Here is a 16,239-nt window from a genome sequence, read left to right on the forward strand (position 1 = left end):
CAAGGTTCTCCCGTTCCCACGTGTAACACTCTTTTAGGACATTTGTCACTTTTACGATTATGTTCTTGGTACTTACATGCCGTGTCTTTTAGCAGTTAAAAACATTTATTTTAGAAAGTTTTCTCTTTACATATAACAGCTAATGTATCTTATTTCCACTAACACTCTTGCATATATCTTCAGTGATATCACAGGAGAGATTATCCTTCTCTTCTGACCAACGTGATAGTCAAGGATCCACTGGTTTGGCTCTAATACTATTGGATATACTTCCAAGGATTCTCATCCAGGATTGGTTATATCCTGATAGGGATGGGCAACTGGGAGGAAGTGGCGGAGTTTTCCATCCTTGATTGCATGGCTAGCGATCACAAACCCCTCCTGTTGAAAACTAGACGGTCGGGCAGGAAACAAGAAAACCATTATTCCCTCAGTCCCAATTAGGATAACTGGGAATGCGAGACGTCGCAGTAAGTGGGACAATGTCATGTCAGCTGGACCCAAGACTTCCATTTACCAGTCTGTCCTTTCCACTATTGAACATTTTTGTGATTAGTCTTTTGGGGAGGTGAAATTCTGGTTCAGTATGACCTTTTAACCTCAGAACCTGGGCCTTCGTTTACTAGATGTGTTCCTCTGCAGAAAGGGAGAACCAGTTGGTGCCCACCTAGTATGATTCTAACTGTAGCTCGAGTAAGGGGAACCTCATGTTATAGTTTAGGAATGAAGGCAAAGTGGGTAAGGAGTTGCTGCACAGTAAGGGGAGTAATTACAAGAATATTGTGAAGTCGAGGAAGTCTGAATTCCTTACATTGAAATGGGAGGAACTTAGAGGGGCTGCTATCAATAAGGATAGTAAGGCTTTTTGGTCTCTGGTTTCCAAACAGAAGCACACTAATGATAATAACCTTAACTGTATGATCACAGCAAAGGAATGGTATGGCCATTTCTGCGGCCTGTATGAGGAGGAGGTCATTGCTGAAGGCCATCTTAGCGAGGGTCCCATTTTAACTGATCGGACGCTATTGAACCAGAGCGGTCAACATTTTAATATTACCCTGGCAGCCGTCAAGAGTACCCTATTGAGTACAAAGGGCCAGAAGGCTCCTGGCCCAGATAACATTCCAGCCGATCTCTGGAAGGATGAGCCTGATATCTGGGTGCCTATTCCTATGAGGTTATATCAGGTGGTGCTTAACCTCAATAAAGTACCAGATTTGTGGCGACTCGCGAAGATCGTCCCAATTTATAAAAAGGGCAGAAGAGACAAACCATACAATTTTATAGGCCGATTTCATTGCTTGACGCGTGAGGGATATTAATTGCTAAGGGGTTTTCGCAGCATTTACAGGAATGTGTTTTGGAGAAGGGCCTAATTTTGCATCTTCAGGCTGTGTTCCGATGTGGGTTTAGTAAAGTAGACCAGTGCTTTTGTTTATGTAATATTCTGCAGAAATGCAGTGTGTTGAGGAAAATGAGTATCTATGCATTTTATATTGCGCTTCAGACTACATTTGATAGTATATCCTGGACCCAGCTATGGCAGGTCTTGCTCAGGCGGGGAGTGACGGGCTATTTGGTGTCAGTGATTGCTCAGCTCTATTCTAACAATATGGCAATGGTGAGGTGGGGCCAAGCTGGAGAGATTACCAACCAATTCCCCATAGATAGAGTCGTGCGGCAAGGCTGTGTCGTTGCCCCGCTTCTATTTAGCCTCTATATTAACTAGATTATTCTGGACCTCTTGGCAGAATGCAAAGGAGGAAACTTTTATCCAACAGAATTGGAAGCCGACATTTACCTGGCTTAACTCTATGCTGATGATTCAGTCCTGTTGGCCACATCTCCGATGGGGATCAGGTAGGGATTTTAGCACTTTCTTTTTAAGTGTTCCCAACTAGGTCTGACCCTTAATCCAAGTAAGACGAAAGTGATGGCATTTAGGCACACGAGGTCAAGGGCCACGGTTCTTGGTCTTGATGTCGAAGGAACAGCTTTGGAGCAAGTGACCAATTATGATTACCAAGGGGTTGGACAAGTGACCAATTATGATTACCAAGGGGTAATGTTCTTCGATACATGATCATTGGAGAGCCAGATTAGCAGGTCCGAGACTATTCTGAAAAGAATGGTGGAGGCTTAAAATAATTCTTTGTTTCTCATTGTGACCAGGCAGCCTCACCTGCCATTAACATCTATACAATCCAGGTAACATCCGCCATATTATACAGAGCTGAGATTTGGGGCTATTCTAATTGTTCAAATCTGGGGGTGGCAAATTTCGAAAGAAGTTGTTCAGGCTACCGTGTAGCTTTCTGAGCGCACGACTACACATGGAAGGTGGACTTGAACCAATAATGTTTCAACTGGCTTGGAAACCAGTTTTTACTGGATCCAGACTGTGGGGATCCCCAGAGCTTGAAAATTATTGAGAAGCCCTTTCACATTTTTTTAACTATCCCAGGGGTCGTTCATTACAGTGGCTAAGCTATGTGAAGCACCAACTTGTGTCGGTGTAGTACAACATCTAGTCACTGGTAACCACTGAATGGCGGTGGTTAAGGTTAAAAAAAAGGAACAGATAATCAATGGAACAAATATCATTCTAGCAAAATGTGCCGAAATGGACAAGACAAGGGCCATAGAATGTTCTTCTGAGTCAAGACGTTGCTTGGCTAAAGGAAAACGCCAGATGGTGTTTGGTCCCAAGTAGATTAAAGAATGCACACTAATGAATGATTGTGTAATCATTGTCTTTGTGGAAGGAAACTGTCCCCAAAAACGTATGTGGACATTTAAAACAAAAGATGTAGAAATCAAGTTAGCAGCCAACTACATTTTCCAGAGGAACCAGTTTATAAGGACTGCTCTTTGTTTCTGCGCCCCCTCCCCCACATTGTTTGTGTGCCAAACATGGTCCATTTCAACATCAGACATTTCATTAAAGGTCAGGTGTACTTTCACCACTCACCCTTGCTCTCTTGCCTATTGAATGATATTGATAACATCTATAATAGAGGCTGTGCCTCTATTTCCCTCAACATTCCACGGGCGGAAGCCTAAACTGTTCTACTTTGTCTATAGTTCAGAGTGAGCCAAGGTTCTGACCTGTAAAATGCCAGCAAAGGCAATTCATGGTAAATGAAGAACTTCAAACAATGTGGTGTACTTGCATAACACTTTAGTTTTCCATGATGATGTGTGGGAGTTGAATGTTCAATGCATTAGTCTGCCGAGTGTTAAATCATGCAAGTGTTCTTCGTATTAAAACATGCAAATCTTCTTCCTATAGGTCTGCATCCAGGTGTTTCGTTCTACATTAAAGACGAGGGAAAGTCCTGTTCTATGGAGCATCAGGACTCTTTGAGAAATGAAGGCTTCAGCGATGTTGTAGGTGAGTAATTATTGTGCTAACTGAATACAGCAGGGAGAGGCAGTGGGGAGAACCACCTGATATTAATTTTTGAAAGTTAAGATGACCTCTTTGGAAAACACAAGCGATACAACTACAAATAAGAACATATTTTAAATGCAGAATGGATGTCAAAACCTCTTTATCTCCAACAAAGGCCATGGTACAATTTGATCTCACTGACCTCGACCAGGTGGCTCTGAGGGAGACGCGTCTTCCTCTTAACGCAGCTGGAGCTGCTCCAGTCAATTTTTAACTCTCTTGTTATTAACATCTCCAGGAAACTAATTTGACTCATGGATTGCTTCTGCTGCGTGCACTGTCCGTACCTTAATCTCAGTGAAATAGATAACCAAGAACCAGGAAGCGACAATACCCTGTGACGAATCTCAGGGTATTGTCACGGCTCCCATGGAGGAACCCCTTCCCATGATGGCAGGTAGGTGAGGCCGCTAACCGAAAGTCCAGCTGGGGGTGGAACTCTGCATGATAATCTCACTTGGGAGGGAAGCCCTCCATCGGGCCAATGATGATCGACTTGGGAGAATGCAGTATTCACCCCCTCCATTTCTGTCCTCTCTTATTTCTCACCCCACACAGTCCCCTGTGGTCCCCCACACCTCTATGTATCTCTGTAGAGTAGAGGACTTCATTCATACAAATCAAACTGGGACGAGGTAGAGTGAGGCTTACCCAGTAGTGCATACAATCACTAGACAAGGAGGCAAAAGCCCACCGCAGAACGAACATACGCGTTGCAGTCTCCTGCAGGTAGCCCTGGCATTAAAAAGCAACAAAGGACTCTGTACCTTGTCCAGCCCTCCCTGGTCTAGCGAAGAACCAAACATCGGTTCTGTGGTGAGAGACCTGAGAAGAAGAGAAGGAGATGCTGTTGAAGAGGTGTTGAGTGTCTCCAATAGCTCCATGGACTAGGGACCTGTCAGGTGATGGGGAAAGAGGAAAGCCAATTGGTGAAGCCAACGCGAGGAGAAGACACGCTGCGAAAGCATCAAGGACAGGACGTCAAACGCAGAAGCAGTACGGAAGCCTTTCTCTACTCCCAGAGCAGACCGAAGACCGCAACAGCATTTCGCGAAGGTTGGGAAATGATCGGGCCGTCTGGAGGGACACAAAGGGGGCCAAATAGATTAAAGAGACACATACCTAGACCCTAGAAGCAGAAAGGGATAGCGAAAGCACTGTAAAAACTGGAAGGAACTTTACCAAATACCCTATGTGGGACAGTACCTGGCAGGAGAATACATCAGGTCAGTTCAATTCGACATCAATGGAAGCAAGGGCAGAGGGCCCGCTAAAGCAGCACACCAGGGTCTGTGACACATATGAAGTTGGGAACACTCTGTCAGAACAGTACATCAGGGTCTGCAACCCATACGAAGATGGGCAAGCACCGCAAAACCAATACACAGGGGTCAAAGACCCACACAAGGTTAAAGAAGCACACAGTCAAGGGCTGAGGGCACAGAGCAAGTCAGGGGTATTCTGAGAACATATAAAAGTGTCTGGGACCCACACAAAAGAGAAGCAAACAAGCTAAAGAACAAGTCAGGTAGATTCTGAGACAGCACAGAGGGGCCTGGGACCCACAGTAAGAGAGATGGAGAGGTGCAAGTAGCTAAAACAAAGGGTTGAGGGCCCATTGCCATAATACGAGAAATATTTGGGGACTCTAATATCTACAGTTAAGTCTGGCAGGATAGAGAATCAGACTTGACACAGCATTTCCGAGCTGGAGACAGAATAGGGGAATTTACTCTTGCCTGACACTTCTGAACAGAACTTGAATGAAAGGCAGTTTAGAACCTCTCCTGAGGTTTCAAACTGCATCACAATAGTCCTTGGCCAATTACTGCTGGACAGAAAGTACTCCATCTTGAGCTGGGACAATAGTAGCTGGCTGATATGATGATTAGGTTAAGGAAATGAAATGTCAACCAATAGACCTTCCTAGCAGCTACAACAACTGTTGGCAATTAGTAATACCTAACCTAACGCCTTCTGTTACCCACGGACCTGACAGATTTTCATATCAACACACAGGTAATGGGTACTTTTCGACCTGCATCCATCAACAGCTTTCCGCATTGGTTTACTGCTATCCGACGAACACATCCTGCCCTGCTTTCTTACAGAGCCATGCCGGCAATGCCAACATTATTGTCAGAAAGGCGCTATACAAGACCACTTTATTTTGCATCCGGATGCTCCATGTTTTTCACCCGCAGGTTGGCTGGTGTCACTGGACCATCGGCATGACTACTCCCATCTGCCCATCAAATAAAAGCTCAGGAATGACCTTACATTGGGGTTCGAAACAACTAAGGCTCTTCACCAAGCATCTGGTTGTTGTAGCTGCATTTTTCAAGAGGATAAAGGTTTAGGTCTGCACCTATCTAGATGACTGGCTGATTAAAGTAGGCAGATGAGATATGATGTCGGCTCATCTGCACCACACCTGTCATCTTCTGCACAATATGTGATTCTTGAAATTGACAAAGTCCCATGTCCGTCCATCCAAGGCATACCAGTTCATAGGCATGGTGCAGGATACAGTTTCGGCCCTGGCCTGCCCTCCTGAGGGATATATGTTGGCCATCTGGCAGATGGTATAAGTCTATAATACCCAGAGTGCTTTTCTATGTTTTCTGGACCTCATGGCATTCTGCATCTTTGTGGTGCAGAGGTCCGGTTGTGCATGAGGTCACTTCAGGGGCTGCTTTGCTGTCAGTGTTCTTAGTTTCAGGGTGGCATAACAGATCTATTGCAGTGTCGACCAAAGTGTTTGTTGGCCATATGGGAAAAGGGTAAGCCTTTTTGGCAACATTTGCCTCACTTGGCAGTTGGATTTGAAAACATTATAGGAGCATACATCCAAAATATAATGGACAGTTCACAGCCTTCATAGGCATGATTGCACAGTCAATTCACAGCCTACATGGGCATGGATGCACAGCCAAATAGCACACCATCCCAAAATCCAAACTGAAGAGTCTAAACTAAACTGAAACATGTTAAACAATGTGCCTAAGGTCACTCACCCTGATAGTCATATCGAAATTAAAGAGGCAGATGCCAGCACTGATAGTGATGAGGACACATTTCTAGGGCTAGAATGGGAGTAACATTTAATCTTTCAACCTCCCAGGATATACTTCCAGTACAGAAGGCAGTAGAGGGGAACAGTTAGTCTTTTTTGTCCCAGAGATTATCTGGTACCTACTAGAGATAACATAATTTCTCTAGGACTTTGAGTAAAACCTCCCCATCATGTTGTCATCTATATTGTACCTCCTTGGGAATCTGGTGGAGGAGAGATCGGAAATCACTACCCTTCCTGGCTTGTAGAGAAGAGGTAAAGTTTTTTCTCTTGAACTTCAAGTCAAAACCAGTACAGGTTGAAAGGGGCAATGTAATGGGACATCTGACATATGACAGCCTGTGGGAATTCTCATCTAGTCAGGTCCATAGAGAAGGTCACCTTCAGAAACAACCTGCCGGGAGTGGGAACCCAGAATTTCTTGTTTCTATCCCTCAGAAGGGGAGACTGATTACAATCAGGCCATGGGTGAGTCCTTGTGCGAATAACAACTTTTCCCATACCCTAACCTTTTTGAAAAGTGTCTTCCCTCTGGACATAGAAGACCTTGAAACCTGCAATCCTACGGTGTCGACGTCCTCCCACAGGACTGACAACATCATGGGACCCAGAGGAGGGGAGAACGCCATTCCATGACACGAGAAAGTTGGAGAGAACGCCAAAACCACTCTCCAGACCAGCAACCCTAGGAATGACATAAACCCCTTGTATCCTCAGTAACACCATTATCCTCCGTTGGGGAAGGTATCTATAATGCTATAATGCAGGAAAGAGCAAGAAAACAAAACCTACCTTTGGTTCACTTCATCCACACAAGTAGTAGATGGAGAAGAAGAGATACCATCCTCTGGATCCCCACCTCCTACAAGAGACAAACCAGATCCCTTATGGGTAGGATTTGGATTCCCTCCAGGGTATTGCCCTTTAGAAGAGGAGGAGCGCACACAGTCTGCCCTATTAACAACCCCTCATGGTTCTGGGGAATTAGAGACATCCACAAAATCCAGGGATAGTGAACCAGAAGTCAACAGCCTCGAAGTAGATGAAAAAGAGATGCCATCCTCTATAACCCCATCTCCCACTGAGAAATGTTTCTCTTGCAAGGAATGGGGTCATACGGCGAGAGATTGCCCTCAAATAAAATATATGTTCCCATTATCACCTCATGTAAAGAGCGCAGTCGGGGCGAGGAAGTTAAGAAGTTTGTTACCAAACTACCCTTTGCTAATATCCTCTTTACCCAACCCAATGAGATAATGGCACACTGGGAAGGAAATCCAGAGGACTCTACATCTAAGAGGAAAAATTGAGGTAGGAAAGACCCCACCACGGTTTTGTTTACTGGAAATAAAACTCAGTACAGCGTACCCGCCACCCTTTAAGGAAAGAAAATCTGGACCCAACTAGATGGTGAAATCAGAAATACTTCCCCAAGGATGGAGACAGACGAGGAAAAAGAGAGTCAGGTGTGTCCACGGTCATGTGATGAGATATCCTCAAACCCGAATCCCCACCAGCATCCTGGGGAAGAAACTATGGATCAAGGTAACGGTAATTCCCAATCTGCTGGCCCAATTGATCATAGGTAGCGCAGTACCCCAATTCAATCAATGGATGACTCAAATTACTAGACTTAAAATGAAAATGGAAATGCTAGGCAGTGAGGTGAAGACACTGCATATACCACCCAGCGAGAAACCCCAGAAAAGTACACCCTCAATACTAGATGGGGAAGCCTTTCTATCGTGGGGATAGGAGGTGTGACGAATCCCAGAGTATTGTCACATCTTCCATGGGGGAGGCACCCTTTCATGAGGCCACGGAGGTGTGGCCACGATCTGATAGTCCCCCTGGGGTGGTACTCAGGAGGTGGATCACATGGGAAGGGAAACCCCTCATGGGATTGGTGACAATGGCCCTGGGAGAACGCAGTATTCATACCACTGTTTGGAGCCCCACCTCCATTGAGCCCCACTCCAGTCGCTATGATCCCACACACCACTATTTGTTATGGTTTAGCAGAGGGCATCTTTAATAAAACTGGGATGAGGAAGAGGGAGACTCGCCCAAGACTGATGCAGAACTTCACTGTAATGAAGATGCAGCAAGGAGGCAAAAGCCCACCTCCAAACCATCACACGCGTTACAGCTGCCCAAAGGCAATGCGGAAAGTAAAATGGAAAGAAGGACTCATTTCCACATTATTGTTGAACAACCAGTCCTGGAGGAGCGAGGAAGGTGACACTGGTCCTGTGCCGAGGAACCCAAAGACTGAAGACCAGGATGCGGACTGCCACAGGTGCCTTAGAGCGAGGCGGACCTGAGTAGTGGCAGAGAGACGGGTAGCCAGACCAGTGGAAACCGACCAGGAACGGTAACGCGGGTAGCCGAAGGCAAGAGAGAGAAGCTGCAGCTGTGGAGCTGCAAGAAGGAGGGTGCCGAGCATGACAGGAGCGAACATGCATCGCTCCAACTCCCGAAGAGACCAGAGGCCGCCCTTTGAGTTCGCAAAGGTAGGGAAAGGGCCGGACCGGTGAGGGGGGCATTGAGGGAGCTAAGGAAGCTCATTATAACATCCCGAAGAGCACAAAGGGGTGAGAAAGAGCATCCTGTGCAATATAATTTGAACTTGATAAATGCATTAAGAACATCCCGAAGAGCACAAGGGGGTGAGAAAGAGAAAACCTGAATGGGAAGAGGGTCTGGGACCCAAGCGAAAAAAATAACGTGGACAGGCCTGGCAGGTTAGTGAACCAGCCATACTCCTTAAAGCTAAGGAGTTAAAGAAGAATTTGTGGTGTACAAGAAATGCATCCAGCAAAGGGGTTCATCATCTCAGAACTCGAGGGCCTGTTGAAGCCAAATCAAGTGAAAGGTTAAACTGGGAACTCTGAGAGCCTTACAAAAAATTAGAAAAGATCCATTGCTCTGGCTTTTGTGGAAATTCGTGAATATTGTTTGTGATCAGGGGAAGGGAATCATTTCCACTGATATTGATAAATGGTGGAAAGCCAAGGGGAAGAAAACAAACCTCTTGGCATTGTGAACTTTCTGACCAGGAGAAGGGAGACATTCCCTCTGATGTGGTTTGAACTTTGTTTTGCTCATCTATGGAACTTTGATCTTTACAAAAACATTCCAAAGATTACAAGGGGATGGAAAACTATCACACAAAGGGAAGTCCCCTAAATGAACCACTTCAAATTCTTACTAGAGCACGTGGCTATCATACATTGTATTTAAATAAATCTGTAAGAAGGCACACAATGAAATGTAAAAAAAATCATTATTTATTTATTCAGTAGGCACATTGATCCTACAAACATACACACAATAAGTATAATGTATTGCAAGTTATACAAATAAAGCAGTTGAGTAACAAAACAGTGGTTAAACCCCACCTATAGCTTTTTGTTCGGTGCAAGATCTTACATGCTGGCAGACCCATGTAGCAGTCAATTACATCTATACATGATTGTTGTCAAATACAAAATACAAAAGGAATCAAACCTTCTTTGTTGTACAACAAGTTAGAATGAGGATATTCAAACTGACAATGTTTTTTGTAAACAAAAAAGATTCTTCGTTTTGTTTTTGTGGCTGTGAATAAAGAGTCAATCCAATTATCACAGCAAAATAGACCCAATCCTTTACTGCTGGCCCTATCTGACTACTTTAAACAGGACCTGGGATGTCTATTTAGTTCCATTAATATTTTACATTTTTCCTTTAAGTGGCACTAGCATCCGTGTACTCGGTTTAAAGTAGTCAGTTTGAAGAAGGGCCCAACACCAGGTGCAGGGTCAGCAGACTACATAACCTCAGGTATGGGAGGCAAGATTTTGGGAGTTTGGAGAAGGAGGTTGGAGCAGGCAGTTGGAGTGAGTTGGAGAGCATGAAGAGGATTTGTGAAGAGAGTTTGAAGTGCAGAGGGGGTGTAGGTGGTTGAGAGACATAGGAGAGTGGAAAACAACAAGAGGTGGTAGAGTAAGTAAGGAGTTTGGGGACTTACATCAGGTTGAAGTTTGTGATAACCTGAAGAAGGTTGGAGAACATCAGGCAGAGAGTAAGATACCCTGAAAGAAGTCAGAGTATAACGATGTAGTCAACCTGATCAGGAAGATACATGGGTGCCTGGTTGGCCCAAGCGTAAGGGGATAGGAGGTGTAGACCATAAGGAGGGAGTGGGGAAAGGGCCTTGGCTTTTTCTATCACATGTGCAGAAACTGATTTTATGCCATAGTCTCAATGTGGAGACCATGAGTCATGTCCAGGAGATTCCACGAATATGTGATCATCCAGAAGGGTTTGGGGATCCCTGAAAATGTGCAACGAAAGGGGTATGGGAAACCTAGTTGTTGTGGAAAAATCACCACTGACTATTCTGATGGATTGGTGTACAGTTTATAGGTAAAAAGGCAGATAGCAGACCAACGACAGTACCAGACTTTGACGCAAGTGAGAACCTCCCTCCCTCCAATCACTGTTCTCTTATACCCAAAAGTACACATGCATTTCAATGGAAGGGGAGGCCCAGACAGGGCAGGCAATCATACTGACATACTGAAACAATGTTACAAACAGGGAACAAATCCCCTCTATCCAAGTCTTTGATACCAGCAGCGTTCTTACATGTAAGATAGTGTTATCACAAAGGACAGCATCAAATTATACATCTAGTGAAGCTGAATATACTCCTTATAGATTCACATTCAATCTAAGGCATTTAGTATAATTAGGAGTTGCCAGTACAGGAGCGGTGGGGATACCATTTCTAAACTCCTGGAAACCGTTAACCATCTCATCATTCCAAATGATAGTATTTCTTGTCTGTTGTGCTTCTTTGAGGGCCTGCAACAGTGGTTCTTTGAGGGCCTGTAACAGTGGTCGAGTGTATGACGTATAGTTGAAAATCCATGCTCTACAGTAATTGCACAGGACAGGAACCGTTTGCACGTCTTTAACCGTCACTGGCTGAGGAGTAACAGCATTGCGGCGGCATGTTCTGGAGTCTTTTTTTTGCCATTCACTGAAATCAACTGGCCCAAATACAACACTTCCTGCTGTCAATATTTGCTCTTTCCACCTTCTGTTCTTTGTCCGCTAACATTTGTAACAGGGTGACATAGTCCTCCTTACACTGTTGTGGTAGTACTGCACACCAATAAATCATCAACATATTGAATAATAGTGCTGGGACATGAATGTTTCCTAAATCCTCATGTAAAATCCTGTTAAAAACACTTAGGAACTCACAATACCCTTGAGGAAGCCTAGTATGTTGGAATCGCCTCCTGGCAAATGTAAACACTGTAGGATATTGTGAATCTGAGTGTAAAGGAACTGAGAAAAAGGCATTCTTCAAATCCACCACAGTGAAATTGGTTGACTCAACAGGTATATTGCACAATATTGTAGCAGGGTTTGGAACTATAGGAAACTTTGCTTTCACTATATCATTGAGAGGGCGCAAATCCTGAACCATCCTCAAAGTTAGGAGCCTTGGATTTCTTCAGGGGGTAAATAGCTTTGTTACAGAGAGAGGTGGATGGTACTATAATACCATAATGCAAAAAGGTCATTATGGTGTCATAAATTCCCTCTTCTGCTGCCTTCGATAAAGGGTACTGTTTAAATCTGGGCAACACAGCACCTGTTTTTAATGCGATGTGTACTGGTACAACACTCTGTAAGAGCCCTAGGTCATGCAGATCATTCAGCCACAACTTGTCATGTACTTGAGACAAATCTTCTGAAGCAAAAGAGGAGGCTTCCCTATTAGTAATATGGAACAGGACACATGCCTATATTATATAATTATCTCACAGGGGACACACAATTTGAATATTATTTCCCCTCTCATTGTCTTTATTCTCAAAAAGGTCCTCATCTGAGACATCTTTCAATGGTATGGCAAGATCGATACACAACATTGTGTGCCACTCCCCAGTGTCAGAATCGACTTATCAACATAATCCTGTTCTTTGACACTAGAACTCCTCCTATGTAAAGCATGATAATCGTTCCTGCAACTACTTCCTGAAATTGGGCTGGCCTAAACAAGAACTCGCCAGTACTTGTTAGCTACCTGTGGCACTGCACTAAGGAGTATTGTAATACCGTATATGAACAAATCAGGGGCCTCTGGTTCCCTCTCGCTGCTGTGTGCAAGGTCAGCATTACTCTCACAGTACACATGCCAGGCGTCGAACACACCATGCTTCTTTCAATGACTAAAACGGTCATATTGAGCATACAAAAAATGTCTCTGCCCAACAAATTGATTGGGGTTGTGGTGGAGTACAACAGTGGGGCCCACACCTCTGTGCCCCCTGTCTTAATGGGTAAATTCTTCGTAAATGGAACTGATTGAACTGCCCCAAAGATGCCCTGCATACCCATGACCTTGCCTGGAAAAAGGAATCCTCCCTCACTGATACATGATTTGGTGGCACACGTGTCCACCATAAAAATGAATGGTTTATTGCTTATCTCCATACCCACCAAGGGTTCCTCTTCTGGGTCGGCACTGACCGATAGGACTGGGCACTCTAAGGCCATCTGTGGTCTGCCCTAGTCTGGATATGTGTTAGTTCCTTGGAAAACAAATGGATTCCCTCCAACCACTGTGGCCCCCTGATAATGTCACTGTACCGTTAGGTACTGCGTTACTGTTCGGTATGTGGAGCTGACAACTGCGGAAATGATGGTGGGGGAGCAGGCAGGGCGACAGGCAGGGTGACAAGCATGGCGCACCATAAGAAACTCCTGGTGGCTGTCCGTAAGGTTGGGGCATGGGGCCCGAACATCCCTGGGGATAAGGGTACATCTGTTGTTGGGGAAATGTCAACAGCTGCCTACTACTGCATTCTCTTGAAAAATGACCTATTCGCTCACACATCCAACATTAATCTGCCCCGCCTCCTCTCTGTCCCATTCCACCAAAACCTCCTCGCCTTCCCTGAGCCCCCGAGAACCCCCCTCTACCTTGCTGAATGCCCCCCTGAGTACCCTCCTTGATACTGGGGCTGATACCCACCTGCCCAATCGTTTTCCTCTCCCCACACAGGGGCCGCTTGCACGTCGGCTTGAACCGCCCTGAGCTATAACGGTCCTTCTGTCTGCACTGCCGTTACAGCCCCTTCCAACGCAACCTTTGCTAACTTCTTCTCAACCAGGACTATAGCAGAAGCACAGAGGACGGATGGCATTGCAGGACCGGCGGTGAAGCACAAAGAGGATTGAACAGCACAAGGACTCAGGGCTGCTTCCAGAACAGTGCACAGGGTGCGTGCACAGCGAACTGGGGACTCTAAGCGAAGCGGGCAGCCCAGACCCAGTGAGGGCGCAGAGGCGTGGGACGCGGGCAGGTAGGAGAAGGAGATATAGGCTGTGGAAGGGAAGCGCAATACAAATAAAACAGCAGTTCTGACCAAACGGGCAAAACAACAACGGAGCCACGAGTAAAGGCGCAGAGGCAGACAACATCAACAGTACACGAATTTGCAAGCCTATAAAGTAAGAGTATGCACGTGTGAATGCACAGCAGTGCCCACACTGGGCTACTGCTTGCACATATTCAGAGAAGTTATGACCTGTAGCGGGGCTGCGGATGCTACTATGAGCATCAGCACACTGAAACCAGAGAAGAAGTAAAATGGCGTGCCGAGACCTAGGCAGCCCCAGTAGCAGTGGGGTGACGCAGGAAGGGTGCCCCACAAGAAGTGAGCGGCTGCCAGCGCCAGTCGGGAGAGACAGGTGCAACAAGCAACAAAGAACAAACAAAGCCGATAGGGAGCAGGTACTGCCAAGGTCATGCAGCACTGCCACTGTGCAAGCAGGTGGGACACGCCTGGTGGGCAGAGACCCCACGGAACAAAAAAACGGGTGCAGAGACTGTGCTGGGAGTGCAGCAACGGCGTAGCGGAATGGCAGCGCAGAAGAACCCTGCTGAGTAACCTGGTGTAGGAAACAGGCTGTCTCCCATACTTGTTAAGGTACAGTCAGAAGGGGAGTGGAGACATCTGTAGCCTGGAGCCATTGAGCTGGTGAAAACAGTTAGAAGCAGGAGCAACCCACCAACAAACATCACAAAAGAAGACAACAGCATCAGCGCCCCACACAACTGAGGGACAACACCAAGGGCCCAAACACCCCGCTGGCTAAAATTCCAGGTACGGATGGACTGCCCAGTGAGTTGTGCAAAGAATACAAGGCAGATATAATACAGTCACTGCTGGGCATGCTTAATGAAGCATGGAAAACGGGGGTCCTACCGGCGACACTTAGAGAGTCCATTATTATACCACTGCTTAAACCAAACAAACCAGAGATGGACTGCGGGTCATATAAACCACTGTCACTGCTAAATCAAGATAGTAAACTACTCACCGCCCTACTTGTTAATAGGCTTAAGACTGTAATAGCTGCACTAGTACACCCGGACCAATCAGGTTATGTGCCAGAAAGGAATATCACATGCAACCTTCGAAGGTTGCATCACATCATAGACCCCACCAATGAAAGCACTGAGCAATACGCAGTAACATCACTGGACGTGGTTAAGGCCTTCGATTCACTTAGATGGGCATGGCTGCTAGTGACGCTTCAGAAATTTCGGGATAGGACCCTCATATATCTGGTGGGCGAGGCTGTTATATAGGAGCCCTATACCCAGAGTAAAAACAGGTAATTAGATCTCTGAGCAGTGGGAGCTACAGAAGGGCACAAGACAAGGATGCCCATGATCCCCCATGTTGTTCATAATACCGTTGGAGCCCCTGGCAGCATACCTCTTGGATGAGTACAAAGAGGCGGGCATAAACGCACATGGAAAATGGTACTTGATCTCACTATATGCAGATGATATGCTGTTATATTTGCAGCAACCAGAAACTAAGCTGCAGTACATATTGGAAATACTAGAGCGCTACTCAGAACTCGGGCATAACGATCAGCAGACAAAAATCTAGCCTTTTCCCACTAGCGGGGTATAGGGGAGTCACCCGCAAGCACATCACCGGTACTTCCGGTTCGGTGGAAAATGGAAACCTTTCGATACTTAGGGGTGGACATCTATCATGAACCCAAAAACGAATATATGATATGGCATTTATAACGCGCCTATACACAAGTGTTTCAAGGCGTGACAAGGCAAGGGAGGGGGAACAGAGGGAAGACCGACAACGATCTTACTAGGCCAGGTATCATTCAGATCGCGCAAGTGCAAGGGAAAAGGGAGGGAAGTGCAGTACATGGGATAACCTGGGATAATAAAATAAATGAGATAAATAAAAAACGGCCAGCTGGTGACAAGTGCAGGGTGAATGCAGACATAAGTGCTGGTGGGGGGACTGTATGGATGTAGAAAACAGTGCCCAGGTGCAGGGGTTGCCAGGGAGGCAGTGCAGGCATGCAACTGGGAGGGCTTGGGCCCAAGAACAGAAGGGGTGGGCAATTAAGCAGTGCAGTCTCAGTATCAGCCAGGAATTCAGCAGGGGAGAGAGGGAGAGAAAGCAGAAGCAAAGTGGAAGGTTTTAAGGTGCTTCCGGAACCAAAGATGGTTCTCCTAAAGTTACAGGGAGGCAGGGAGGCTGTTCCAGAGGGAGGCCCCAGCCCAAGAGAGAGATCTACCACCAACTCGTTGCTTGGAGAATCAACTGACCCTGAGGGAGTTGGAGGCGGATGAGCGAAGAGCTCGAGAAGGAAG

At 45.9% G+C, this 16,239-nt stretch overlaps 1 protein-coding gene across 1 annotated transcript in view; it reads left to right on the forward strand.

Moving 5' to 3' along the window:
- LOC138510531 (zinc finger protein 587-like) overlaps positions 1-16,239 on the forward strand; it is a 304,358-nt gene that overhangs the window by 245,742 nt on the left and 42,377 nt on the right. The window contains exon 8 of the mRNA XM_069626255.1: positions 3,293-3,394. Coding sequence (XP_069482356.1) covers positions 3,293-3,394 — 102 coding nt within the window. The remainder of the gene's footprint in view (positions 1-3,292; positions 3,395-16,239) is intronic.

The sequence above is a fragment of the Ambystoma mexicanum genome, chromosome 6p (genome assembly GCF_040938575.1).
Source record: "Ambystoma mexicanum isolate Mex_15411 chromosome 6p, UKY_AmexF1_1, whole genome shotgun sequence".
Classification (NCBI taxonomy): domain Eukaryota; kingdom Metazoa; phylum Chordata; class Amphibia; order Caudata; family Ambystomatidae; genus Ambystoma; species Ambystoma mexicanum.